The sequence below is a fragment of the Pipistrellus kuhlii genome, unplaced genomic scaffold (genome assembly GCF_014108245.1).
Source record: "Pipistrellus kuhlii isolate mPipKuh1 unplaced genomic scaffold, mPipKuh1.p scaffold_m20_p_41, whole genome shotgun sequence".
NCBI lineage: Eukaryota > Metazoa > Chordata > Mammalia > Chiroptera > Vespertilionidae > Pipistrellus > Pipistrellus kuhlii.
The window spans coordinates 1,224,805-1,248,485 of NW_023425542.1; the positions used below are offsets into that span (position 1 = coordinate 1,224,805).

General features: G+C 42.3%; 3 protein-coding genes, 1 long non-coding RNA gene and 1 other non-coding gene across 7 annotated transcripts in view; 2 read left to right on the top strand and 3 right to left on the bottom strand.

Moving 5' to 3' along the window:
• On the bottom strand, positions 1-10,568 carry LOC118704233 (four and a half LIM domains protein 1). Of its 2 annotated transcripts, XM_045571991.1 has the most exons (3): positions 10,427-10,550; positions 8,089-8,130; positions 1-2,318 (listed from the first exon to the last, which is right to left on the bottom strand). In XM_045571991.1, exon 3 carries the CDS (start codon positions 2,132-2,134, stop codon positions 1,292-1,294), a length of 843 nt encoding a protein of 280 aa, XP_045427947.1. In that variant the 5' UTR covers positions 2,135-2,318; positions 8,089-8,130; positions 10,427-10,550; the 3' UTR covers positions 1-1,291. The 2 variants fall into 2 exon arrangements, with proteins under 2 accessions (XP_045427947.1, XP_036267561.1); XM_036411668.2 differs by lacking the exon at positions 8,089-8,130 and having other exon boundaries at positions 10,427-10,568.
• On the top strand, positions 3,829-4,672 carry LOC123651267. Its single transcript, XR_006739863.1, has 2 exons — positions 3,829-4,134; positions 4,377-4,672. It is a non-coding gene; the product is annotated as an uncharacterized LOC123651267 (long non-coding RNA).
• On the bottom strand, positions 6,024-10,694 carry GON7 (GON7 subunit of KEOPS complex). Its single transcript, XM_036411673.2, has 2 exons — positions 10,427-10,694; positions 6,024-6,393 (listed from the first exon to the last, which is right to left on the bottom strand). Exons 1-2 carry the CDS (start codon positions 10,635-10,637, stop codon positions 6,299-6,301), a joined length of 306 nt encoding a protein of 101 aa, XP_036267566.1. The 5' UTR covers positions 10,638-10,694; the 3' UTR covers positions 6,024-6,298.
• LOC118704298 lies at positions 6,159-6,263 on the bottom strand. The gene has a single exon (XR_004983370.1). It is a non-coding gene; the product is annotated as a U6 spliceosomal RNA (small nuclear RNA).
• Positions 10,683-23,681, top strand: part of UBR7 (ubiquitin protein ligase E3 component n-recognin 7) — a 22,544-nt gene continuing 9,545 nt past the window's right edge. The window contains exons 1-10 of one of the 2 annotated variants that reach the window (XM_036411665.2): positions 10,683-11,037; positions 13,148-13,281; positions 13,715-13,775; positions 16,374-16,469; positions 18,104-18,157; positions 18,371-18,476; positions 19,940-20,148; positions 20,565-20,714; positions 21,295-21,457; positions 22,941-23,002. In XM_036411665.2, coding sequence (XP_036267558.1) covers positions 10,885-11,037; positions 13,148-13,281; positions 13,715-13,775; positions 16,374-16,469; positions 18,104-18,157; positions 18,371-18,476; positions 19,940-20,148; positions 20,565-20,714; positions 21,295-21,457; positions 22,941-23,002 — 1,188 coding nt within the window. In that variant the 5' untranslated portion in view covers positions 10,683-10,884. The remainder of the gene's footprint in view (positions 11,038-13,147; positions 13,282-13,714; positions 13,776-16,373; positions 16,470-18,103; positions 18,158-18,370; positions 18,477-19,939; positions 20,149-20,564; positions 20,715-21,294; positions 21,458-22,940; positions 23,003-23,681) is intronic. The other variant, XM_036411666.2, reaches the window with a different exon arrangement.

The following is a 23,681-nucleotide window of genomic DNA, read 5'->3' on the forward strand; positions in this document are numbered from 1 at the left end:
TAACTTTTTTTAAATTTATGTTGCTTTATTCCGTAAGGACACCTTGACACGTTAGGTGATAATAGCTAATGACAAAATGTAGAAACGACGTGTCTGCTTCTCTAACCACTGTAGGAGTGTGTTAGTATGTCTTGTCTTTCCATGTCCACTTTGACATCCTCTCATGCTATCCGTTATGGAATGTAACGATGTAACAGCGAGAATACAGTAGGTAGGTGGTTCTTCCTGTGAGGATGGTGGCCCTCCTCCCTGAGGAGCTAAGCTCGTGAGAAACAACCCTAAGAATCACAGAGAAGGGATGCTGGCAAGCCTCTAGCACAGCCCAAACAGCGGAGAGCTATTGTCACATGGGATTCAACTTGCCATTGTTTGGAAATGCCACGTCCGTATCAATGACAGTCCTGGCACCTGCTCAGAACCCCCTTGGAGTTTCATGGTTACTTCTGTATGATGATTTCAAAACTTTAGGAACATTTGAAGGACTCAAGTGTTTTCATGTAAGTCTCCAAACCCATAAACTATGCTATTAACTAAAACAAACTATTAAGAAAGGACAGCTGGGTTAGTTTTGTTAGCTTCCAGAATTCACTGTGACACTGCTCCTTTGAAACAGGCCGTTCTCTCCAATTCGCCTGCATCACCCGCGTGTCCCATGCTGGGAAGTAGGGATGTCCAGAAAACAGCACACAGGCAACTCGAACCTTAGTCCGGGAAAAAGGTCAGCTTAGGATCACAGCTAAGTTCAAATGTTAGTATTCTGGAAATTTGTACTAGTCGATTGAAAGCACAAAGAACAGAAAGAAGGTTTTGACGAGGAAGTTAAACCATGCATTTCGGTAAGTCCTCATTCTACTCTCAGAACAGGGAGTTGGAGTAGCCAGTGCAACTGCGTGTCCTGTAATGACACGATGGGTCCCCGCAGGGCCAGGAAGGGCACCAGGTGGGGGCCTTAGCTCCTGGGTTTCTCGCTTACGTCCCTAAGCAGCTAACTGGCTGGTGCTTTTCTGCTCTAAGATAAATATGCAAAAAAGTAAACTAAGTGTTCCTTTTTTTTTTTTTTTTTTTTTTAACTGTAGCCATAGCAACATTAACTCTGCCGTGGGGTCGCTTTGTGCTAAATCCTAATGTGAGTGCCCTTATTTGAGTAATACTGTAAAATAGGAGGAAAGACAGAAGGAACAACTTGGAAGAGGTGACAGACAACTCTTACCCTATGGATAGTGCAGGGCAGAGGGTGAGAACACAGAAAAACAAGACAATTCCATTTTACGAGACAGGAGCCCCTGTCACTTTACAGCTTTTTGGCGCAGTCAGGGCAAAACACTTGCTCCTCATGGAAAACAAAGCGCTTGCTGGCCAGATTCATGGCGCACTTTTTGCAGTGGAAGCAGTAATCATGCCAGGATTGTCCTTCATAGGTCACTACGCTGGAGCCCTTACCAAACCCAGTGATGGGGTTCTTGCACCCGGCACACTTCTTAGCCACATAGTTCTTGTAGCAGTCCACGCAGTAGTACTGGTCCTCCACAGCCGTGAAACGCTGCCCGGCCAGCTTCCTTGAGCAGGTGACACACACAAAGCAGTCGGCATGCCAGGGCTGGTCCTGGTACGTGATTCCTCCAGAGATGATGGCCTGGTCGCACTTTACGCAGCGCTTGGCAAATTTGGCCTCATAGCAAGCCATGCAGTAGAATTCCTCCTCTTTAGGGTAGAAGCTTCCCGTCCCGATGACTTGCTTGCAGTCGCTGCAGGTGAAGCAGTCTTGGTGCCATACGGTCCCCCTGTACTCTACGTTCTGTTCGCCTGCCAGAATGGGCTTTGAGCAGCCCTTGCAGATGAGGGCGCTCTCAATCATGTTGCACTCTTTGCACAGGATCTTGTTCTCTTTGGCCACAAAGGTCTCGGTGGCCAAGGGGCGCTGGCAATGGGTGCAGCGGAAGCAGTAGTCATGCCAGAAGCCTTCCTTATAGTGGACCTCCTTGGCGTCCGCACCGATGGTCTGGCGGCATTCGGTGCAGATGTTGGCGCAGTACTTGTCGTAGCAGCACAGGCAGCAGTGGCTGCCATCCTTCTCCACGTACTTCTTCCCGTGCAGGGAGTCCTTGCAGTAGTGGCAGCTAAGCTTCTCAGACATGGAGCACAGCTGGTATCTGGAGGGGTCTCGCCCTGAATGTGTGGAGGAGATGGATCTGGTGAGGGCTGGGTGTAGCGGTCAGTAACTTCCAACACGCTGCCCTGGGATGCTCAGGAGCGCAGCTGTCCCAGAGGTGGCCGTGGCAGCCGTGGTGGTGGTGGTGGCAGACTCCACAATACTTTTTCTGTATTTGTGTATAAAAATATGCAACATGATTTTTTTTTAATTCAAAAAGAACAAAATGAGTATATGATGAAAAATCCCCCTCTCACTCCCGACCCCTACTCTCTCTAAAAGCAGGTTGACCATCCTTTCAGAGAAACTATAAGCATATCTAAGCCAATAGTCTACAATAGTAGCATTTTATACAGTTCTATATTTTGCTAGTTTACATTTAACATCATATCCTAGAGATTGATCCTTAACAACACAGAGCTATACCTTGGTCATTTTAGTGCCCCCACAAATGTATACGAATATTCTATATTTAACCAGAACCTTCCAATGGACATTTATTTGGGTTGTGCACTCTTGTTATTATTCTTGTTACTAAGAATAATGCTGCAGGGAATAGTTTTGTAAACAGATCTGTCCACTTGCTGATGTTATACGTAAGATAAATTTCTGTAAGTAAATTTGCTGAATCAAAGAACATGTACATTTAACATTTTAACACAATTGTCAGCTTGACTTTCAAAGAGCTTATATCAGTTTATATTTGCCATCAATATACAAGTATTACAGACCTCACATCCTTCCCAGCTAAAGCTTGCATCAAAACTTGTGATCTTTCAATTTGAAAGTAAAAAAAAAAAAAAAAAAAAAAAAAAAAAGGTATTCTATTGTGGTTTTAATGTTCACTTATTGGAAGTGGAACATTTTCATTTAAAAGCCATGAGTATTTCTTGTGATCTTGCTGTTCCTTTCCTTTGCCCATTTCTATTGTCTTTCTGACAGGTACAGGTGAGATCCATAAAAGGAAATAATTCTTTTTTTATTTTCTTTTTGAAAATATATTTTATTGATTTTTTTACAGAGAGGAAGAGAGAGGGATAGAGAGTTAGAAACATCAATGAGAGAGAATCATCGATCAGCTGCCTCTTGCACACACCCTACTTGGTACATGCCCTTGACTGGAATCGAACCTGGGACCTTTCAGTTCGCAGGCCGATGCTCTATTCACTGAGCCAAACCGGTTTCGGCAAAAGGAAGTAATTCTTAGTCATTTGTGCTGAAAATATGAAATACTTTTACCTTTTTTTATTTACAGAGTGTTCAGAAACTTTATTATGTAATCATATTTACTAATCTTTTCTATTATGGTTTCTGGATTTTTAAAAACTTGCTTAGGAAAACTTCACTCTGAAATTATAGAAACTATTATCCATTTTCTTGTACTACTTTCATTTTTTACTGTTTTAGAGAGGCTATGATGTGCACTGACCACCAGGGGGCAGACACTCAATGCGGGAGCTGCCCCCTGGTGGTCACTGCGCTCCTACAGGGGGCGTGCCACTCAGCCAGAAGTCAGGTTCAGGGCTGGAGCCTCTCCCGCCTCTGCAGCAGCACTAAGGACCCCTCAGGGGATGTCTGCCTGGCCGGGAGCAGGCCCAAGCCTGCAGGTGGACATCCCCCGAGGGGTCCCGGACCGAGGGAGGGCGCAGGCTGGGTTGAGGAATCCCTTCCTCCCCCCACGCACAAATGTTGTGCACCGGGTCTCTAGCATAAGAATAAACTTTCAGGTCTCTAGTATAAGAATAAACTGTTTCATGCACTCACAACTGTCAACCTACTTTTGCCATTCCCTGTATAGTCCCTGAATGGTATCATCTCTGTATATTGGGTCTGAGTGTGGGTTCAAGGTTTCCTTGGATTTTTCTCAAGGGGTCTTCTTTATCTTCATTCAGTACTTCTATTCCTGTTTTCCTTCTAGTTAAGCAGACTTATTTTTTTTTTTAAATCAAGTTTGTTGGGTGACATTGGTTAATAAAATTATATAGGTTTCTTTTTTTCTTTAATATATTTTATTGATATTTTTACAGAGAGGAGGAAGGGAGAGAGATAGAGAGCTAGAAACGTCGATGAGAGAGAAACATCGACCAGCTGCCTCCTGCACACCCCCCACCGGGGATGTGCCCGCAACCAATGTACATGCCCTTGACTGGAATCGAACCTGGGACCCTTCAGTCCGCAGACTGACGCTCTGCCACTGAGCCAAACTGGCTTCGGCAAAATTATACAGGTTTCAAGTGTACAATTCTATGATACATATTGCCATTCTCTCTTTTTTTAATCCTCACCAGAGGATAATTTTTTAATTGGTGTTTTTAAAGAGAGATACATTGACTGGTTGCACCTCAACCAGGAAGTGAACATGCAACCGAGGTATGTACCCTGACTGGGTATGGGATGCAACTCCAACCAATTGAACCACCTGGCCAGGACCAGATTGCCATTCTTATATTCAATCCCCAATTTCATCACTTGCTCACGTCAGTTCTTTGAAATACTTTTGTCCACAAACCATGACATGTACTTTTAAAAAATATATGATTTTAGAGAGAGGGGAAGGGAAAAAGAGAGCTAGAAACATCAATGAGAGAGAAACATTGATTGGCTGGGGATTAAGCCCATAACCCAGGCATGTGCCCTGATTGGGAATTGAACTAGTGACTTGGTTCATGGGTTGATGCTGGAATGAGGGCGTGAACATTCTGCAGCTCCCGTCCCCGCCTCACGGTGCGTGAGATGCCATGAGGTGGCACCTGGAACACAGCAAGTGCTCAATAAGTGTTTGCCGTTCCCATCATGTGTACACAGTGCCTGGGGACCTTAATTCCCACAAAGAGCAGTCTACCCTTTGTTTGGGTTGAGAGATGGGCTGCTGGCTGGGTGGCAGTCAGAAACAGGAGGCACTGAGAGAGACAGGAGGCAGTCAAGGCCAAGGCTGAGCCCCCACCTTTGCTCATCCCTTTTCCCATTTAATCTCCACAACAGCCCAAGAGGCAGGTAGACCAGTGTCGCCCGGCCAAGGTCAGAACCACACCAGATGGGTGATATGTACTTTTTATAACGGAAGGAGAAGTTAAAAGATGCAGATTAATTCAATAATTATTTTTTAAAATAGAAAAAGCTTTGGCCATTGTGGCTCAGTTGATTGGGTGTCATCCTGTGCATGGAAAGGTTGGCAGTTCGATTCCCAATCAAGGCATATGCCTGGGTTTCAGACTCCATCCCTGATTAGGGGGCATGCAAGAGGCAACCTGTCAATGTTTCACTCTCACATCAACATTTCTCTAAAAATTAATTTTAAAAACCTTTTTTAAAAAAGTAGGAAACAGCCAAAACCAGTTTGGCTCAGTGGATAGAGCATCAGCCTGCGCACTGAAAGGTCCCAGGTTCGATTCTGGTCAAGGGCATGTACCTTGGTTGCGGGCACATCCCCAGTAGGGGGTGTGCAGAGGCAGCTGGTCGATGATTCTCATCGATGTTTCTATCCCTCTCCCGTCCTCTCTGTGAAAAATCAATAAAATATATATTTTAAAAAGTAGGAAACAATACAAATTTAATTGCCAAAATAAAGCATTTTACACATTATGAAGTGTTCTCTATAATTTCCATAGTCTGAAATTCTTTTTTTTTTTTAAATATATTTTATTGTTTTTTTACAGAGAGGAAGGGAGAGAGATAGAGAGCTAGAAACATCAGTGAGAAAGAAACATCGACCAACTGCCTCTTGCACACCCCCGACCGGGGATGTGCCCGCAACCAATGTACATGCCCTTGACCAGAATTGAACCTGGGACCTTTCAGTCCACAGACTGACGCTCTACTGCTAAGCCAAACCGGTTTTGGCAATAGTCTGAAATTCTTCACTCAAGAAAACAGATTCATTTCTAAACATTTATTTTATTATGTCTGTCTTTGCTGGAAACAGAAGTTCTTTTCTTTGACAACTGTGCCAGGGGAACAAAACAAACACTTTTCTCAATTAAAGCAGATGTTAATATGGTTGTAGTCCTTTTTTTTTTTTTAATGCTTTACAAATGTGTATGTCATCCTTGTGCAGGAGTCATGCTAATCTTCTCTGTATTGTTCCAATTTTAGTATGTGGGCTGCAGAAGCAAGCATTCAGCAGTCTTTTACATTTCATACAAGCTATCCTTAAGATGATGTTTTTGTCCGTTTTGCAGATGGTCCATCTGAGTTAGTTCTGTAATCAATGTTATTTTCATCTTCTGCATCATCTTCATTATCACCTTTTAAAATAAATATTTGTATGACAATGTGTTCATTGGTTGAAAGAAATATAATTAAAATGGTTGATAATGAACCATTTCACTTTAGGATTAATAAAACCATGTCGATTCCAGATTTGAAGTATGTATCATTAAAAAGATTTCAGTCCAGCCGGTGTGGTTCGGTGGTTGGGTGTTGACCTGTGAACCAGAGGTTCGCGGTTCTGTTCCCGGTAGAGGCATATGCCCTGGTTTTGGACTCGGTCTCCAGGTTGGGGTTTGCAGGAGGTGGCGGATTGGTGACTCTCTCCTATCATTGATGTTTCTCTCTCTCTCCCTCCCCCGTCCTCTCTGAAATCAATGAAAATATATTATTTAAAAATTAAAAAAAAGATCCAGTAATTTTGTTTAAAACTATTCCTATCACTTTTTTGAAGATATAATTCATATAACCGTAAAATTTACTTTTATAAAAAATACAGCTTGATTTTCAGTATATTCATAAAATTGTGCAACATGAGTATATAATTCTACACTTTCATCACCCCCAAAATAAATCCCACATCTTTTAGCAGTCACTTTCTATTGTCCTCCATCCTTGGCAACCACTTTCTATCTCTATACGTTTGTCTATTCTGGACATTTTATATAAATGGAATCGTACAATATGCGGCCTTTTGTGACAGGCTTCTTTCACTTAGCATAATGTTTTCAAGGTTCATTCATCAGTACTTCATTTTTTTTTATTGCTGAACAATATTTCACTATATATCACAGTCTGCTTATCCACTCAGCAGCTAATAAGCATTTGTGTTGATCCACTTTTTAACTATTATGAATGATGCTGCTATAAACATTACTGTGTAAGTTTTTGCCTGAATATGCATCCAATTCTCTTGTGAGAACTAGGAGTGGAATTGCTGGATCAATAAATGGTTAACTTTATGCTTAACTTCGTGTGTGTTGTTTTTTAAAATATGTTTGTATTGATTTTAGAGAGAGGAAGGGTGAGGGATGGAGAAGTAGAAACATCAATTGGCTGCTCCTGTATTGCCCCTTCTAAAACCCGGGCATTTGCCTTGACTGGGAATCGAACCAGCAACCTCTTGGTTCAGGATGGATGCTTAACCACTCAGCCTCACTGGCTGAGCATTATGTATAACATTTTAAGAAACTCTTTTCTAAAGAAGATACCTCATTTTACACTTTCTTCTTAAAAAAAAAGTTTTTAGAGAGGAAGAGTGAGCGGGGAGAAAAACATCAACTAGTTGCCTCTCATATGCACCCTGACCAGGATCAAACTCAAAACCTGGGTATGTGCCCTGACTGAGATTCAAACTGGTGACCCCAACACTCAACCAACTGAGCCACACCAGCTAGAGCCATTTTACAATTTCACCAGTAATTATAAGGGCTCCAATTTCTTCATATGCTAGCCAACATTTGTTATTGTTCTTTTTTATTATAGACATCCTAGTGAGCATGCAGTGGTATCTCATTGTGGTTTTGATTTGCATTTTCCTGCTGGACATCTTTTCATGTGCTTATTGGCCGCACATATCCGTTCTGAAGAACTGTCTATTCAATTCCTTTGTATTTGGTAACTGGATTATTTTTAGAATTAAGTTCTATCACTTTGCTTTAGTAATTTTTTATTTTATACATTGTTCAGATATAATTCATATAACGTAACATTCACCATTTAATCTCTATTACCTTTTTGTTGTTGTTAATCCTCACCTGAGGATATTTTTTTCTCTCTGATTTTCAGAGAGTGGAAGAGAGGGAAAGAAGGAGGGAGGGAGAAACACTGATGTGAGACACATTGATTGGTTTCCTCCCCCATGTGCTTGGACCGAGGGCCAGGGATTGAATTTGCAACCCAGGTACATGCCCTTGACCAGGAATTGAACCTAAGACCTTTAGGTGTGTGGGCAGACCCTCTAACCACTGAGCACCACCGGCCAATGTGTTCTCTCTATTATTTTTAACAAAGGTAATTACACCTAAGCCTTATGGGATTTCATTAAGCAAACAGTACAAAAACATGCCCACCTGTACAAAAATAGTACTGATCCACTATTTTTGTTTTCAGACTATAAGTTTACTTAGGAAGTCACAGAGGCAGAAGTGAGCTGAAGAAGAAATGGGCTCAGGAAACAAGTTAACGGAAGCAAAAGAGGGCCCTTGGAGCTTAGGGGGGAGAGGGGGAGAGGGGAAGAGAGGGAGAGAGAGAGAGGGATAGAGGGAGAGAGAGAGAAAGAGAGAGAGAGAGAGAGGGAGAGAGGGAGGGAGAGAGAGAGAGAGAGAGGAGGGAGAGAGGAGGAGAGGAGGGAGGAGGGAGGAGAGAGAGAGATGCAGAGAAAGAGGCAAGGAAACTGTGTGTGTGGGGGGGAGGGAGGGGGGAGGAAGGAGGTGGGGAAAGGCCTATTGTTCCATAGAGAAAGCCGGGCTGGGTTCTAGTCCTAAAGGCTTTTCAGGGTGGGAATTTTAGGGGAGCTCCCAGGGGAGGATTTCAATAGACTATTCAGCAGCTTCCAGTGTTGTGGTTTCTACTGATTGGCCAGTCATTAGTCAATGCAGCTTGATCCACCATTAATAGAGCAGGTGGCAGTTGTTTTTCCAATAAGTAATGACAGATTTTTTAAAAATGGCTCTAGTTATACTCCTGTCCATGTGCCAATTATGACATATTTTTTCAAGAGATTAGAGAGGTACCTTCAGGAGCCAAAAAAACAGGACTTCACTCTCAATATATGTGACGTGGAAACAATCTGTTCTCTGAACTCAGTGTAATGTTCCACACTGGCTCCTTCACATTAACTGAACTACCAAGATGCAGTCAAAATGGAAAAGAAAGAAAAGTACATTTTCAGCTACTCTACAGCAGAGTTAAGCCCTGACTCCAATATTTAGTTCATAGGTTCTTCCGTTCGGGGCAGTCAAAATGAATACCTATTTTTGCATTTGAGACAATATTTAAAAAATATTAATGCAGTCAAATTTCACTTTTCTATTTTAAAATTGCACCTACAAAACTGGGATATGGGAGGGCAGTGCCTGGAGTCTTAGGACTCGTCAAACCAAAGTCCGTCCCAATCTTCGGAACCTGTTGCTATTCTTTGGTAGATGCCAGTCTTCCACACGTTTGTAATGGAGCACCGTTGGTAAAACAGCCAGCTCAGGCCGTGCCCTCTCCGAAGCCTTCCAGGGTTCTCTCGGTTCGCAGTCGTTCCAAATGGTCCTGGGGTCACACTTTCACTCCGTAATGTCTGCCTGTTTCACCCCTCATCACTCCGAGGTCCAGCCACAAGGAGAGTAACGGAATCACATTCACTTTTGTTTTTCTTTCCTTCTTTTTGTAATTTTATTTTTATTTTATTTTAGTGAGCGAGAGGAAGGGGGAGAATGAGAGAGGAGAGAAAGAGAGAAGAGAAATATCCATGTTGTCCCACTTATTTATACATTCACTGGTTGATTCCTATGTGAGCCCTGATCCAGATGGAACCCGCAACCATAGCAGCCCACACTCTAACCAACTGAGCTGCCTGGCCAGCCCCCACCTCATTCTTTCTCCAGGGCTCAACCCAGTGCCTGGTACAAAGTGGGCGTTCAGCAGGCTCTCTTGTTTGTTGTTTTGTTTTCTAAATATATATTTTTATTGATTTCAGAGAGAAAGGGAAGGGAAGGAGGAGGGGGAGAGGGAAAAAAGAGAGAAAGAGAGAGAGAGATCAATGAGGAGAATCATTGATCCATTGCCTGACCAGGAATCCAACCGTGACCTCTTGGTTCATAGGTCGAGGCTTAGCCATGGGGCTGGCAGTGTGTTTTCGTGTGGTGTGATATGAATGAAATAGTGGTGAACACGCTTGGGTTCAAGTAGATCAAGCAGCCTCAATTCCGCCCAGACAGGGCGGAAGCTGTAAAAAAATGATATTTAGGTGGAATTCTTCTTCCCTCGGAGCTTTTGTCAAGTCTACAACTCTACGGGCGCCCCGAACAGATTTCCCCCGGGTTCCCACACCTCCCCGCCCCACACTGCCTCGGAGCTCACCGTCCGCGGCCTCGCCCGGAGCCGCCGCCGCCGGTCTGTCCTGCGCTTCCCGCTGCACCTGGGGGTCCAACAGCTGGGCCACCAGCTCCCTCATCCGGGCCACGCCCGACAATAGGCCCTGGAGAGGGTCAGCGTCGTCGGGCGCCTCACAGGGCACCCGCAGCTGGTGCCGCTGCCCGTCCCGGCCAACGTACTCGCCCGAGATCTCCATGGCAACCGCTGAGCGGCCGGGAGCGCGCTAACCGAAGCTACCTCCCGGAAGCGGAAACCAAGCCGGCGCAGGCGGGAGAAGGGAGAGGAGTGACTTCCGTTTGTCGGAAGTCGCCCCTCCCCCTTCCTTCGCTTCTCTTTCTGGGGATTGGTTCCTGGGGCTCAGGACCCGCCTCCTCCGGCCACGCCTCCCGCGGCCGCTTTTCCCGCCTCCGCCGGCGCAGAGCTGCGGCGGGTGACAGTTGAGGATGGCCGGAGCGGAGGGTGCCGCCGCCGGGCGGCCGTCGGAGCTGGAGCCCGTGGTGTCGCTGGTGGACGTCCTGGAGGAGGACGAGGAGCTGGAGAACGAGGCGTGCGCTGTCCTGGGGGGCAGCGACTCCGAGAAATGCTCCTACTCGCAGGTGAGAGCCCGGCGGCGGGCCCTCGCCTGCCTCCTCGGGCTCCGGCGGAACCCTCCTCCCCGCGGACTCGTCCTGCTCCCGCCCGCCGCGGCCATCTGCTCCGTGGCGGACGGGGGCCGCCGTTCGTCTGTCGTGGACTTCCCCATTCCAGGCCCAGCTGCCCCCTGGCCCTCAGCCTCCTGGGCCCCCTTCCGCCGTCCGTGCCCACAGGGGCCCCCTCCTCCCTCGCTCCCCCTCCGGCCGCTCGGGATTCTCCAAGCGTTGGCCCTGGACAGCTACTCTTTTCTTCCTCCCAGAAGCCATCCCCGGGATCTCCTCGTCCCCACTCTTCCCATCTTGAGAGTGTTTATTAGGAACCCACTGGGGGAATCCAGGCAGAGCTGAGCCCTGGGTTTGAAAATCCTCCCCCCACCCCCACCCCCACCCCCAATACGCGCTGGGCACCCGGACAGCTCGTTAGTTCTCTGCAGTTTAGTGCAGCGTCCGGTGTTTTTGGGGAGACGACACAGGGCCGAATAGCTCTGCCGTGGGTCCCAGGGGGTAGGAACCAGAACAGCAGGTGGTACTGGCAGAGGGGTGGGGGTGGGGGGGAGCCAAGGGATCTGCTTGAGGACAGTTGGCGCTTGGAAGACGTTGTGAGGGAGGGGGTGTGATGGGGTGTTGGGTGTGACTCATCCTGTGTATTTCTAGGCACAGACATGGATCGAGGTGGGCAGAAGGAAGCTCAAGGGCTGGGAACCGGGGGGATGAAGAAGGTTCTCTCTTCCAGGCCCCGGGAAAGGAACGCCGGGACGAGGAGAGGCTGCTTGCCTGGGGCCTTTATGGGGTGTGGACTGAGATCACAATACGACTTGTAGCCGCTGACTAGTTGGGTGCCCGCCGAAGAGCGGTCAGATTTTCAAACACACCTGGTATCCACAGGCAGTGCCGGGCTTGGTTGGTGTTTTAAAACCTTGGGCTCCTGCCCTGGCCGGTTTGGTTCAGTGGATAGAGCGTCGGCCTGCGGACTCAAGGGTCCCGGGTTTGATTCCGGTCAAGGGCATGCACCTTGGGTGATAAGTTGCAGATATCACCACACTACACCTCTAAATATTTCAGCATGCATCTCTACAGCAGGAGGCAGCTGATGGATGTTTCTAACTCTCTATCCCTCTTCCTTCCTCTCTGTAAAAAATCAATAAAATATATATTAAAAAAAAACAAAAACTTCTGGCTCCCACCATTGTTCCTCTGCCTTAAAAAAAGTCTGTAAGCTATTTTTGAAATATAATTAGCTTTATAAAACAGACTTAAAACTTTCTTTTTACTTTAGTGAAATATATAAACAATCGCACAAATTCTGTGTAGAGCTTGAAAAACACACACAGATACTACCACCCAAATCAAGAAATGGAACATCACTGGCTTTCCAAAGCTCCCCTGTGTCTTCCTCCCTCCTACAGGGAACTCTTCAAAGTTTGTCAAGTTTTGCCTGTTTTTCCTTCGTTTTATTTTGAAACATTTTTAATCTGCCAATAAATGGAAAGAATGGTTGTTATCTCTTAATATACCTTCATTTTTAGCATTTTACATCGATCCTTCTCTTTATAATATACTTCTTTTGTTTTGTTATGAACCATTTGAAAATAACTTGCAGATATCACCACACTACACCTCTAAATGTTTCAGCATGCATCTCCTAAAAAAGGGGGGTTTAAAAAAATGCATTGATTTTGTCTTTGATGGAATCAAGCATTTTCCAAAATTAAACTATGATATTACTTATATCAACCTACACACATTTTCATGTGTTACCATGGTTAAGCAGAACAGCTAATGGTTAAGCAGGCCAGCTTATTCACAGTTGATTGAAAATATTAAACTATCACTTTAAGAAAAAATTATATGAAAACAAGCACTAGTATAGTATATATAATGATGCGTGCGAAACATGCAGCAGTGTTTTGGCACTCTCATGTGTAAGCTTTTTTATTAATCTTAGTGGTTTTTACAGGAAGATTTTGACCACAGATAACCTGATTTCAATTATTTCTCAGATCACAGTATGGGTATTAGGTAACCATGCCATATTTCATTAATTCTCATTTTTCATTTTGGGGCTGTCTTTTAGGGCTCCGTAAAGAGACAAGCACTATATGCCTGTGGTACCTGCACCCCCAAGGGAGAAGAACCAGCAGGGATTTGCCTAGCTTGCAGTTATGAATGTCATGGAAGTCATAAACTATTTGAACTATATACAAAAAGGTAAAGGGTGCTTAATGCTTTTTAAATGTTTAGATTCTTTCCCAGCTGTGCTTTTCCTCCCATAATCTTGCTTTTCCATTCAATGTAGTTGTGAACTGGTAAATTTATTATAGTTGTTTTATGTAATATAATTTGAGACAATAGTTTTTCCAGACGGCCTTTTAAATATAATTATGGTACAAACTCAAACTACTCATACTTCACTTCCATTAATTTACTTGTTAATTAATATTTGTTTCTGCACATTAATTTCCAGAATTATTAAATCTCTTATTGTTATGTAGTTGGAGAAATTTTGAATTGGATAGATGAGCAGCAACCAAGGCCACTTTTTAGATCCTAGAAATGAGTTGAAAGGGAAGAGGCTATGATACGTACTTTAAAAACATTAGATTTAAAAGAAAAATTAAAATTGGCTCTTCCTTTGTTTTAGAAATTTTCATTGTGATTGTGGAAACAGCAAGTTTAAGAATCTGGAATGCAAATTATTTCCTGTAAGTAAGCACTATAACTAAATGCATTGAAAATAGCTGAGATGAATATTTATTTTCTAATCGAAACCAGATTATTTTCTAAAAAGGAAGTTCTTATGCTTATTTTCTGCAAATGGGCAAATGGATATTAGACTCCATTTTTTACCTTGTTAGAAAACTAAGTAACCTGTTTAGAACCTACAGTATAGAGTATAATTAATATGAAAGGTTTTTGGGAAATGTTCTTTGCAGTGATTCAAGTTAAATTATGTTGGTTGTGATTATGCTGTGCTCTAAGGCTTTTACATAATCCTACCTAATAAAAGAGTAATATGCATATTGACCATTCACTTCAACACACAATATGGCTGCCCCCATGTGGCCAAAGATCCTGCCCCCATGTTGACACAAGATGGCCACCACAAGATGGCCAGCAGAGGAGAGCAGTTGGGAGGGACCAGGCCTGCAAGTGAGGGCAGTTGCAGGCAATCAAGCCTGCAGGGGAGGGCAGTTAGGGGTGACCAAGCCAGCAGAAGAGGGAAGTTGGGGGCAAACAGGCCGGCAGAGGAGCAGTTAGACATCAATCAGGCTGTCAGGGAAGTAGTTAGGGGGTGATTAGACTGGCAGGCAGAAGCGGTTAGGGGCAATCAGGAAGGTAGGCAGGCGAGCAGTTGGGGGCCAGCAGTCCTGGATTGTGAGATGGATGACCAAATGCCCATTTAGGCTCAATCCCATTGGGCCTAAATGTGCAGTCAGACATCCCTCGAGGGATCCCAGATTGGAGGGGGTGCAGGCTGGACTGAGGGACATCTTTCCCCCATAAATTTCATGCACCAGGTCTCTAGTATATAATAATCCTACAAAATATAAGCATAGTATGCAAATTGTCCCCTCCCCTGGGAAGTCGTCCAGTTCAACCAGTGGGTGGGGCTGGCTGGGGGAAGAGAGGGGACCCTGTCTGGCAGCAGGCAGCAAGGGGAAAGGAGGGTGTACCCAGCGGCAATTGCTACGGACCCTACCAGTGCACAAATTTCATGCACTGGGCCTCTAGTTGATTTAAGAGAGGGAAAGGGACCGAGATAGAAAGACATCGATGAGAGACATTGACCCACTGCCTCCTGCATGTTCCCTACTGGGGATTGAGTTGGCAATGTGGGCATGTGCCCTAACCAGGAGTTGAACTATGACCACCTGGTTCATGAGCCGACACTCAATCATTGACCCACACCAGCGAGGCTGCTGTAAAGCTTTTAAAGCAAGGGGTAGGACTAAAAACTAGATAAATAAAACTTGATAATAATGAAGGTGGGCTAGATGCATGCAGGAATTTTTCATGGCGTTTTGGTTAATAAAAACTACCTTATACAATAACTTTTGGTGAAATAACAAATGAAAGAAACTAAGGGCCCCTAGCCAGTTTGTTCAGTGGATAGAGCGTCAGTTGCAGACTGAAGGGTTCTGGGTTCTATTCCAGTCAAAGGCATATACCTTGGTTGCAGGGTAGATTCTGACCCCAGTCAGGACCTGTGTGGGATGCAATCAATTGATGTATCTGTCACACATTGATATTTCTCTGTCATTCCATCTTTCCACTCCTCTAAAAATCAATGGAATAATATCCTCAGGTGAGAATTAATAATAAAAAATGGATTTTATTTTATTCCACCATAATTGCTAAAACTATTATGATTTTCTCTCCTTAGAAGACTATTTTTGGACAATTATCTTGTCTGCTTTTTAAAAATTTTTTTAAATTCTTTGTTTAAAGTATTACATATGTCTCATTTCCCCCTTTCTTGTCTTTTTATTTTTTACATTCTGGTACTCTGGCAGCTTTGGCTATTACAGGTGCTGTTAAGAGTAGTTTGAAATTCTAGGCCAGTGGTCGGCAAACCTGGCTCCCGAGCCACATGCAGCTCTTTGGCCCCTTGCATGTGGCTCTTCCACAAAATGCCACGTGTGGGCGCACGTACGTACAGGGCGATTGAAACTTTGTGGCCCATGCGCAGAAGTCGGTTTTCGGCCTTGGTGAGTCTATTTTGAAAAAGTGACATTAGAATACTCTAGGGCCAAAGAGCCGCATGTGGCTCACGAACCTCGGTTTGTCCACTGTTCTAGGCAATGCCAGTTTGCATAGGTTGATTTTTAGAAAAAGATTTTTCTTTTGTTTTTCAGAGAGAGAGGAAGGGAGAGGGAGAAAACCATAATGTGAAAGTGGAACATCCATTGGCTGCCTCCTGCATGCCCCCTACTAGAGATGGAGCCAGGAACCCAGCCCTGGGCCTGACCTGGAATCGAACAAGCAACCCCCAGGTGCACAGAACTGTGCCCTATCAACTGAACCACACTGGCCAGAGCCAAAGGTTGATATTAATACTCATGATTAACTTTCATTACTATTCTATTATACAGGTATATTCAGTTTCCACCAATTGCAACAAATATGGTACAAAAAAATGATTTTTCTTTTTTCCCTGTATCCTGGAAAAAGTATCCCTTTCATAGGAGTGACTCTTTTCTTTGTATATTCAATGCAGAAATTTGTGGAATGCAGAAATGTGATGATGCATGAAATTATAGTTAAAATTAGAATATTATATTGAAATTAATGTCTTTCAGGACAAAGCAAAGATAAATTCTGGCAATAAGTATAATGACAACTTTTTTGGATTGTATTGCATTTGTAAGAGACCTTATCCTGATCCTGAAGACGAGGTAAGAGAATTTGGTTATCTCTAGCCTTCACCCCTCAGCCTCTTGGCATATCTAGGCCTCTGTAGCTGTGCAGGTGGAATTTGGGGATTGTGAAAGGATTCTAAATTTATCTCTTCTGATAAATCTGGACTAGGTCTCTAACTAGTACAGATCTCAACTATTCTCATTCTTACATCATGAGAATGAAATATTGAATAGGACTTTCTTAAGGCCCGGACCTTTAATCCTTCCTGTCCCTCTTTACCTGCCTTCCTTGCTCTGAGTCCTGAATACTTTCCACAAAATAGCTTTTAATTTCTTATCTTCCCGAAAGGAAAGAAATAGCATGTACACATGATCCTCTTAAAGTTTTCAATTAGAAATATACACACAATTTAAAGAGTGCTGCCTCACTCCTGTACTTCCTTCTCCTAGACAGTAACGACTGCTAACGCTTTTGGTGTTTATATATCTTTGACAAGCCCTAAGTTAGTTACCTAAATACTCAGTAGAATGGCATTTTCTACTTTTTCATTACTATAAAGAAAGCTGCAGTGAACACCCTTATACAATAATATAACTGAATAAACTCCTGCAGGATTTATGGAGAATGGAGACCTAGAGGTAGAATTGATGGGTCAAAGGATATTTGTATTTAAAATTGTAATCAACCATCAATAATATATGATACTGTTTTTTCCCCAACACTCTTATCATCCCTACATATTACTAGTCTTTTAAAATTTTGCCATCCTAATAGATGAACTGTATCTTTAAAAAATTTTCCTTTTTTTAAAAAAAATATATATTTTATTGATTTTTTACAGAGAGGGATAGAGAGTTAGAAACATCGATGAGAGAGAATCATCGATCAGCTGCCTCTTGCACATCCTCCACTGGGGATGTGCCGGCAACCAAGGTACATGCCCTTGACCAGAATCGAACCCGGGACCCTTGAGTCCGCAGGCCAACGCTCTATCCACTGAGCCAAACCGGTTTCGGCAAAAATTTTCCTTTTCTTGATCATAACTGAGGTTACATCTTTTCATGAGTTTATTGGAAATTTGTAATAACCTTTTAAAAAATATTTTTATTGATTTCAGAGAGGAAGGGAGGAGTGAGAGATAGAAACATCATGATGAGAAAGAATCATTGATTGGCTGCCTCCTACACACCCCACACTGGGGATCGAGCCCACAACTCAGGCATGTGCCCTGACCCAGAATCAAACGCAACCTCCTGGTTCATGGATCTACACTCAACCATTGAGCCATGCTGGCCAGGTGCCAAATTCTGTATGGGTCAATTCAGATTACTCCCCTGGGCTTGGGTTCATGCTCATGTGTAAAATGGGAACACTTTACTTATTTGTAAAGTTTGTCAGAATCACAAATGACGGGAAAGAGCTTTGACAGTTGCTTGCAAAGTGCTTATTGCACTGTAACCCTTATGTACCATTAGTTCATGTAGAATGAACTTCTCTTTGGCCCCTTGATCTGATGTCTTCCCCTGTCTCCTTGGATATCCCTGTCGAGAGTGGTCTCACAGATTTAGAAGAGAATTAATTAATATCTAATAGTACTCTGTGCCAGATTTACCTCCATGTCTCCGAATTCAGTGTAATCATTAACGTACAAATTGCTTTTCCGTATTAGATTCCAGATGAGATGATCCAGTGCATAGTGTGTGAAGACTGGTTCCATGGAAGGGTAAGGAAAGCTTTTCCCTTTTGAAGCCATTCTCTTCACAAATGGAGAAAAGGTGTTTTCTTTTGAATTGTGTTATATTTTACATTATAGTTACTATTCAAAAAATATCCTATGAAGATATGATCAGTGTACTATTGCCATATTTGTTTATAAAATGAGTATTTTGGACAACTTAAGAGATCACAAGAAAAAGGCTGTTTTCTGTACTCACAGCATCTTGGTGCCACGCCCCCGGAGAGTGGGGATTTCCAGGAGATGGTGTGCCAGGCCTGCATGAAGCGCTGCTCTTTCCTGTGGGCGTACGCTGCACAGTGGGCAGGTAGGCATCTCTGGAGTTGTACAGACTTGTGCTTATGAAATTTGTGTGTTCAGTGCAGACTTTTTATTACTATTAACTGGACTCTGAGGTATAGGAAAGTGCTTGTGATTGGTTAGGAGACTACCAAGAGCAAATCTGTACTTCATTGGCATGATGCAGTGTATAGATGAGACCAAAATTAGAGAAAATGAAGGGGGTAGGATTTTTGTTTTTGTTTTTGTTTTTTTAATTAATTTCAGAGAGGAATGGAGAGGGAGATATAGAAATATCAATGATGCGAGAGAATTATCAATCTGCTGCCTCCTGCACCCCCCCCACTGGGGCTGGGGCCTGAAACCCCGGTATAAGCTCTGACCTGGTGCATGGGTTGATGCTCAACCACTGGGCCACACCAGCTGGGCAAGGAGGCAGTTTTTAATGGAACTTTGAAAGACAAATGGAATAAGTTGTTTTTAAATGTAAGACCTGCTGTTGGTTGTGTAGGGAGTGATGGGAAATGTTAGCTAGTGTTTTTGCTATACACTAAGAAATTGACCCAAAACAACTAATTAGCAATGAATAGTTTTGAGACATTAAATAATTTTATTTTATTGGTCATGCCATATGTATTATTTTTTTTAAGTGGCAGTAACTCATAGAATCTGCTGCTCTGGTCTCGTACTTTTTTGCCCTTCTCACCTTTAAGGAACACTTTACCTATAAACCACAAACAGCAGCCATATTTAAGATCTCATCCTACACTTTTGATTTGCCTCAAAGTTCTTAAGGCTCCCTCTTTCTGTTCATATCTGTCTCTATCTCTAACTTTCACTGGACCTATATATATTTCTCATTCAATCGATTTTCTTAATTCATCTCTTCTCCATCACTTCATTTCCTCCCGTCAGCAGATGGCTTTGTCTTCTACTAAATTGAAATGCCATCATGTACCATGAGCTCCTTCTCAGTATTTCTGGCTCTCTACCCATCCTTTTTATTTTTTTTTTATGAAAAAATGCTGATTGTCTTTTCAAAACTATCCTGTTTGGTGGGGGGGGGGGTGGGGAATAACAGTAATACTTTCAACAATAAGGATAGATAGATTGATAAATAACTGACTATAAAAAAAACAACAACACTACCCTAGTACTTGTGTCTCTTCCTACTGCCTCTTGCTTCTTCAGGTATCCCATCTCTCTTTAGCATCAGTGCTATTTTTCTTTCTCCTTTACATAAAAGTGCTTAAGTGATTATATTTTTAAGTGATTATATTTTTAAACGAAGTGTTCAATTATTTTAACTCTTTGGTTTGACAGGCATAACTTAAAAAAATATTGATATTTCCTTTGTCATTATTCTAGAGCTTAAGATTACTCCTTTTCCAAATTCTGAAATATTTTTTAATCAGGTAAAGCGATTTCATTGTCTAATAGGTCTGTGGACCTGTGTATTTGTGCCTTTTTTTTTTTTCATTGAAACTACAGTAACCAAAGTACCTGCTGAGGATGATGGGTTGGCTGTGAATGTTGATGGAATAGGTGATGAGGAAGTTATCAAACCTGAAAATGGAGAGCATCGCGACAGTCCCCTCAAAGAGGATGTTCCAGAACATGCAAAGGATGCTGTCAAGGCAGTTAAAGCAGAGCAGACGAACGAACCGTGTGCCAGCTCTAGTTCTGAATCTGATCTCCAGGTAACAGCTGAAGTAGGAGCCATAAAAGAAAGCTTAAGCAAAATTAATTCTGTAAGCTCGATAGTTTTGGATCTCAATTGTATATTTTGCCTAAAGAAGTCCTTTTACAAATCTAAAGTATGAAAACATGATATTTTAAAAAACATATTTCAAAACTTAATTTTGCCGAAACTGGTTTGGCTCAATGGATAGAGCGTCGGACTGCGGACTGAAAAGTCCCGGGTTCGATTCCGGTCAAGGGCATGTACCTTGGTTGCGGGCACATTCTCAGTGGAGGGGTGTGCAAGAGGCAGCTGATCGATGATTCTCTCTCATCGATGTTTCTAACTATCCCTCTCTCTTCCTCTTTGTAAAAAATCAATAAAATATATTTTAAAAACAACAACAACAAAGAAAACACTTTAATTTTATTTCAGACAGTATTTAAGAATCAACATCTCAACCCAGAATCACAGTCTGGCTGCAAATATCAGGAGCTTAAAGCTAAGCATTTTATAAAGAAAGATACTGCCACCTTCTGGCCCCTGAACTGGCGTAGCAAGTTGTGTACCTGCAAAGACTGTATGGTAAGTACCTGATCAAGTCCAGTGTTAGTTGTTTTGTGGACTGATGCCTAAAATAAGAACATCGTATTTTCATATATACATGAAAATCATCTGAGGAGTGTAAAGAATCTAAAAATTAAAAAAAAATTTTTTTTGTTTCCATCACCATTTATCCACTCTATGCTATACTCTTCCACCAAAAATGTTTATATTAAGCAAGTTTATGAAATAGTGTTTACAGTCTAAATGCTTGTGGAAGAAATGCAGAATTATGCATTACTTTTTATTTACTTCATTTTAGTGGAAAAATAGCAATTCTTCGCTTTCTTATATCGTAAAATTGCTTGAAACACAAATTGTTGAGAGTTACAGTAAGTCAGATCTTTATTTTTTTAAATAAAGATCTCTTAGGCCATACAATACCTACTAGGAAGTTGAGAGATTTCTAAAAGAGATTTGGGAAAAAAAGAATAAATCACTCAAGCAACTCTGTGGGGAAAGGCTCAGGTATTTCTGGCAATTCATTTAAAAATAAATTTTCAGAGATTGACTGGTAAATGGCATGCTGCGCTAATGGGGAAACTGGTTTTATTTTTTAAAGAAAATGTATGGCGATCTAGATGTCCTGTTCCTGACAGATGAATATGACACAGTTCTGGCTTATGAAAACAAGGGCAAGGTTGACCAGGCGGCTGACAGGACAGATCCTTTAATGGACACCCTGAACAGCATGAACAGAGTCCAGCAAGTGGAACTCATTTGTGGTAAATTCTGCTTGAGTGTGAAAATTCATGAAGTCCATAAAGTTTCTCTCACAATTGAAAAAAAAAAAAATTATGTAAGGAGAATAACTAATACCTTTTGTTTTAAAGTTTAAGTTTGGAATTGTATAGTAGACCTCAACTATACTTGCGTAAGGGTAATGTTGCTGGGTATTTGGTTGCTATTATGGGTTACATGCTAGAATAATTCATGATGAAGAAACCACAGCATGTGTCTTGATTAAAGGTGAATATGTGAGTAAAGAGTATTAGAGAATCAATTTCTTTTCCATCCAATAAAATATAATTTTCATTGAGCATTACATGTCACCTTTTGACAGTTCTTGAGGTTGCCTCAGTGGTTCACAGGAATCCACCAGAGGGGGAAATAGCCCAGACTCTTAATTGCAGGCTTTGACATGCTCCCCACAGCGTGCCCAACTCATGTTGGCGATTTCTATCCCAGCCATTTTCTCTGGGGGTGCCACCACCTGTGTGCCCCTTTTATGACATTGATTGTTTTTATCTTTTATTTGTAACTATTTGATTCTTTTTCCCATTATTAGACTAAAAGCTTTTTGAGGATGGAGGATTTTTGTAGCCTTCAAGGTGCTTCATACATAATGCAAACTGTTGATTGAGTGAACAAATTTTAAAACTTAGTATTTGTCAAATCTTTTTTTTAAAGGCAATCACTAGTCAATTTTTTTTTTAAATAGATTTTTATTGATTTCAGAGAAAAGGGAGAGAGAGAAACAACAATGATGAGAGAGAATCATTGATCAGCTGCCTCTTGTATACTTCCTACTGGGGATCGAGCCCGCAATTCAGGCATGTGCCCTTGAACAGAATCGAACCAGGGACCCTTCAGTCCATAAGCCAACAAGCCAAACCAGCTAGGGCAGTATTTGATAAATCTGAGTCATTTCAAATATTAGAATTCCAGAGAAATAGAAAACCCTTTTAAAATTCTATGCTAATCTTGCCGGGACCGGTTTGGCTCAGTGGATAGAGCGTCGGCTTGGGGACTGAAGGGTCCCGGGTTCGATTCCGGTCAGGGGCATGTACCTTGGTTGCGGGCATGTCCCCGGTGGGGGGTGTGCAGGAGGCAGCTGATCGATGACTCTCTCTCATCGATGTTTCTAACTCTCTATCTCTCCCTTCCTCTCTGTACAAAATCAATAAAATATATTAAAAAAAAATTTAAAAAAAAAAAAAAAAAAAATTCTATGCTAATCTTTTTGGGAGTGAGGCTATCTCTGGTTTTTGAGCTTTTTTTGTTTTAATGAAAAAAGTATTTTTGATATCAAAATGAAGGAATTTGGGAAACACGTTTCTATGTAGGTTTCATTTAAAGAAAAATCAAAACTTATTAACTAAAAAATTTAAACTATTAACTAAAATTTAAATTCTAGATACTCAAGTCGGTGGTAAAGAAATATTTTGTTTCTAAAAGCCAATGGCCTGTTTTGTTGTTTTAATTTAGAATATAATGACTTGAAGACTGAACTTAAAGACTACCTGAAGAGATTTGCTGATGAAGGCACGGTATGTTGAGTTAAAGAATTTTAATCACAACCCTGTGTGTTTTGAATAAACTTTATTTTCTTTGATAAAAAAACATGCATCTTAAACTGGATACTTGCGAGTTTAATTCAGACAGCTGACGGAAATCAGTAAGAGGTGGTGAGACATCCATAGTCCGGCCGCCTTGGGCATTCTTCCCAACTAGGCCAGCAGGAATGGGGGACGAGCAGCCACACAGGGTCTGGAGAGTGGTGGTAGATTCGGAGAAGCCACTGAGCTCTGAACTAAAGTCATCTCAGAAAGTTAGCATGTAGATCTTGAATCTGTTAGGGGTTCTAATTCCTCGCTGGTTGACTCGCAGTTTTACTCTTAGTGCGGGTGAATCGGGCATTACAACTATTGGTGGGTAGAGTATTGACAAATGTTAAGTTCTTTCATGTAGGGTATTAATAAGTATCTTTTTTTTTTTTTTTTTCCAAACATACATTCTTTTTTTTAATTGATTTTAGAGAGAGGAAGGGGGAAAGAGAGAGAGAGAAAAACACATTGATTGATTGATTGATTGCCTCCTATATTAGGCTCCGACGGGATCAAACCCATAACCTGGGAATGTGTCCTGACTGGAAATTCAACACGCCACCTTTTGGTGTCAGTGTTCCAACCAACTGGCCACTCGACCAGAGCATAAATACCTTATCCC

What these genes read in the sequence shown, in the direction of transcription:
- LOC118704233 (XM_036411668.2), bottom strand. Translation starts at nt 2,134, where the DNA reads ATGTCTGAGAAGCTTAGCTGCCACTACTGCAAGGACTCCCTGCACGGG.
- GON7 (XM_036411673.2), bottom strand. Translation starts at nt 10,637, where the DNA reads ATGGAGATCTCGGGCGAGTACGTTGGCCGGGACGGGCAGCGGCACCAG. An exon ending in TCCGGGCGAGGCCGCGGACG is followed by an intron (nt 6,394 to 10,426) that starts GTGAGCTCCGAG and finishes TTATTTTAAAAG; the next exon opens with GTGATAATGAAGATGATGCA.